Below are 3,256 nucleotides of genomic sequence, written 5' to 3'. Positions count from 1 at the left end.
GTCGTGTGTGTGATTTCTCTTTCTGCCTGGCTCCTGGGTTTGTAGGGACACTGTCTGCTCTGTGGTACAGAGTCCTGATCACTCCTAACTTGTGTTAGGAAAATTGGAAAACAATTAAAGTTTTCCATTTTACAGTAGTAGGTGCTCCAGTAGTGACAGTTCTCCATCTCACGTCATCACGGAGTTCAGATTCAGTGAGGATGAAGTGGTATTTTATTACAAAGATGCACCAAGCTCTTAGATCCAAGGTAGTTATTTTTTTGGGAAGAAAAGTCATGAGGAACCAGTTTGTGAGCTTGATGGACTTCCATGAGATTGTGCCTCAATCCTGTGAGGTCAGTGGGAGGGAGGGCCTATCAATTTGAATACATGTATTGTTTTCCAAATTGAGTCCTGCAGACATGATGGCCAGGGTGAGAGTCACAAAAGATAACATTATCATTAATACAAAAGAACTGGAGAGAGAGAGAGAGAGAGAGAGAGAGAGAGAGAGAGAGAGAGAGAGAGACGTCCAGCTGAAAACAAAAACAAGATTGAGAAACAAAATGGAGTTTGAGAGGTAAAATAGGATTAAAGAAACAGTTTTCTCTCCAGAGTCAAGTAAGATCCAAAGATCATTTGATCCCAAGTAAAGTGGTTTACCCACATAGAAACTTCAACTGCAACTAAAACGTTCAAGGCAATAAACTTTCGCAAWATTTTAAAYGAGCTATCATAAAACTTAAAACTACCTTTTCATTTAATGAAATTGTACAATGTTTTGGTTTTCTTATTTTATACGTGCACTATGTTTCAGTGTGAATAATTATGTTTAAACAATGTCCAACCTTTGTCAAACTTATGTTTGACTGCTTTTTCATCTAAACTGATCTTTACCACAATAAATGCTCCTAATGCAGTTTTGTAACATTCCCTACCTTTACGCTGAAATACATCACCAATTAACATGTCTTGAGGTCGACCAGCATAGTCTGTAGCTTTAACCAACATGGCCTCCTTCATGGCCTTCAACCCATTGATGACCACAGCTGGTCTGGTACCAAGGAACAGACTGTAGACATTTCCATAGGTCTGTCTGAGCTGCAAAAAAACCAAACAAAAAAATACATCAATTTCTAAAGAAAGGAATTTATTCCAATCTGTTCTGAGGGAAATTAAACAGCAGAGTTAACTATGACCCCCGCACGCGAAGCATAAGCAGGAGTCATTGTTTTCGTGCTGTTTTTTTTTCAGTGATTTTTGGTCAACTGTAGCGCAAAAACGGCTGCACCAATCAACATGACATTTGGCAGGACTGTAGGTGAGTCCGACCTACACTGTGCCAGCCAACAGTTTTACGATACACCCCATATTTGAGGAGGGGAGTCTTTTCAAAAAGGAGGTTTCTGGACATGCAAAAATGCTTATAACTCAAAAACTATTTACATAGAAGCTTCAGATTTCTTTTGTTGTTTAGCCCTGATAAAGCTCTATCCTTCGGCTCAACCAATGCAAACCCCCCACCCAAAAAAACACCCCCACCGAAGCCACTACAATTTTGGGATGTATCTAGTAGCATGACATTTATTAGGAATAAAGACTTATGAGTTCTGGTGCATTTGTGCGTGCGAGGGTCATTATGTTACTGCTATGCGGTGTCTAGTTATTTTCTGTTTTTTATTGTGGTAGTCAATTTAAATAACGAGTTGATCATAAAATCACATTAAGTAAAAAAATAGTCCAACTTATTCAGCAAATTGCATCMCATTTGGGGTCAAAGGTCAAGTGACTGCAGACTCTTTGTACAATGATTTTCTGAATGTGATTCCAAAACAGCCAAAGTCCAACAAAACACCCACTAAAAGGACTTCTGACAACACAAACAACTCATGACCAAAATACTTGTAAAAATGAGGGATGAGTTTATATTTCATTTAATTTAATTTTGATATTCTGCCTTTTGATAATTACTTTTTAATAACTGCAAACAGATTCAAAATATTAAAACTGAGGGACAGTCCATTTTTAAGTCAACATAAAATCAAAGAGTTATCAGTTCAAATAAAACCAAATGTTCAGATTCCACTGCCATAAAAAATTTACAGTTTAAATTTTCTAAGAAAGATTATTAATTTATATATGAAAATTAATTTCACCACACTGCATACTTCTCTTAGTGCTGCTGYAGAGAAWTTGGTGCCTTCTAACTCAAAATATAAACAATATAGAACATATCTATTTTTGCTCACTGATAAAAGGTAGATAAAGTTTACCTGTAATTCAGAATAAAAACGAACTCTGTCCTCAGTTTTGTCAACATTTGAATCAAAGCAACTACAGATAATGGATGGATGAATCACATAAAATTGTAAAAACMTATAATTTTACCTTGAAATGATAAATTAAAGAACATCTTTAAAAACATCTTCAATTTTGTATCTTTACCTTTTCAAGGTCCTTCAGGGGTTTTTCTGAGGCCAGGTACAAGAAGTTCCCCAGTACCGGCAGGATGGGGGGTCCTGGTGGGAAGTTCTTGGGTCTCCGAGCTTTAAGTTGAAAGAGGATGAAGCAGAAACAGAACCACAGCAGAACTATGGAGACAAACATGGTGCTGGACTGGACTCAACTCTGGTCTGGTCTCTGAAGGTTTTGGTTCTGAACTTTGATTCTTTCTTCTCAAAGTGAGTGAGGACACCAAGTAAACAACTGAATGACCAAGAAACAGGCAGTGAAATCCAACAGGGTGAATATTCAAATACTTTTAAATATCCAGGGGGGTGGACCAAGATGGCCGAGTGAGCGCACACATTCGCCAGGAGCTGATACGGTTAGCTGAAAATACTGGAGTTAAATCTTCTCTTCAAATAAATCTTCACCACTTTGACDCTCCTATACCATCAAAACAGAAAGAACGGACAATATGCCTTCAAAGCGTGACAGGAGTTGAACCTCAGAGTGTTCTAAAGTCTTGGCTCTTGAAGCTAATGCTAAAGCTGGCAATAAGCTAATAGACAACCTCCACGACTACACATGCTGCACATCTCTGTCGCTCTCTGAAGATGATGTCAACCTGAACGAGTTTCCTCCTTTGCCGGTTACTCCCAGTAAGTCTCCTGTTCCAAAATAAATGTGTGTGAATGAAAAAGCTGATCCAATCAATTCTGATAACATTGTTTCATCACTGTCATCCCTGATTAACTCAAGATCAGATTATACTGAAAAACTGGTCGGCACACAATGAAAATTGAAGGTTTAAAGAAGACCATTGATTTTGCCT

The 3,256-nt window shown here is 37.9% G+C and overlaps 1 protein-coding gene across 1 annotated transcript in view; it reads right to left on the bottom strand.

Moving 5' to 3' along the window:
• LOC106530646 (cytochrome P450 2J6) overlaps window positions 1-3,045 on the bottom strand; it is an 11,857-nt gene extending 8,812 nt beyond the window's left edge. Inside the window, exons 1-2 of the mRNA XM_014026311.1 lie at window positions 2,425-3,045; window positions 918-1,080 (exon numbers count right to left, since the gene is read on the bottom strand). Of these exons, the coding sequence (XP_013881765.1) occupies window positions 918-1,080; window positions 2,425-2,586 (325 nt within the window). The 5' untranslated portion in view covers window positions 2,587-3,045. The remainder of the gene's footprint in view (window positions 1-917; window positions 1,081-2,424) is intronic.
• Between the last annotated feature and the right edge of the window lie 211 nt (window positions 3,046-3,256).

This window comes from Austrofundulus limnaeus, unplaced genomic scaffold, assembly GCF_001266775.1.
Source record: "Austrofundulus limnaeus strain Quisiro unplaced genomic scaffold, Austrofundulus_limnaeus-1.0 Scaffold542, whole genome shotgun sequence".
In the NCBI taxonomy this organism is placed as follows: Eukaryota; Metazoa; Chordata; class Actinopteri; order Cyprinodontiformes; family Rivulidae; genus Austrofundulus; species Austrofundulus limnaeus.
This window is presented reverse-complemented; position numbering and strand designations above follow the sequence as displayed.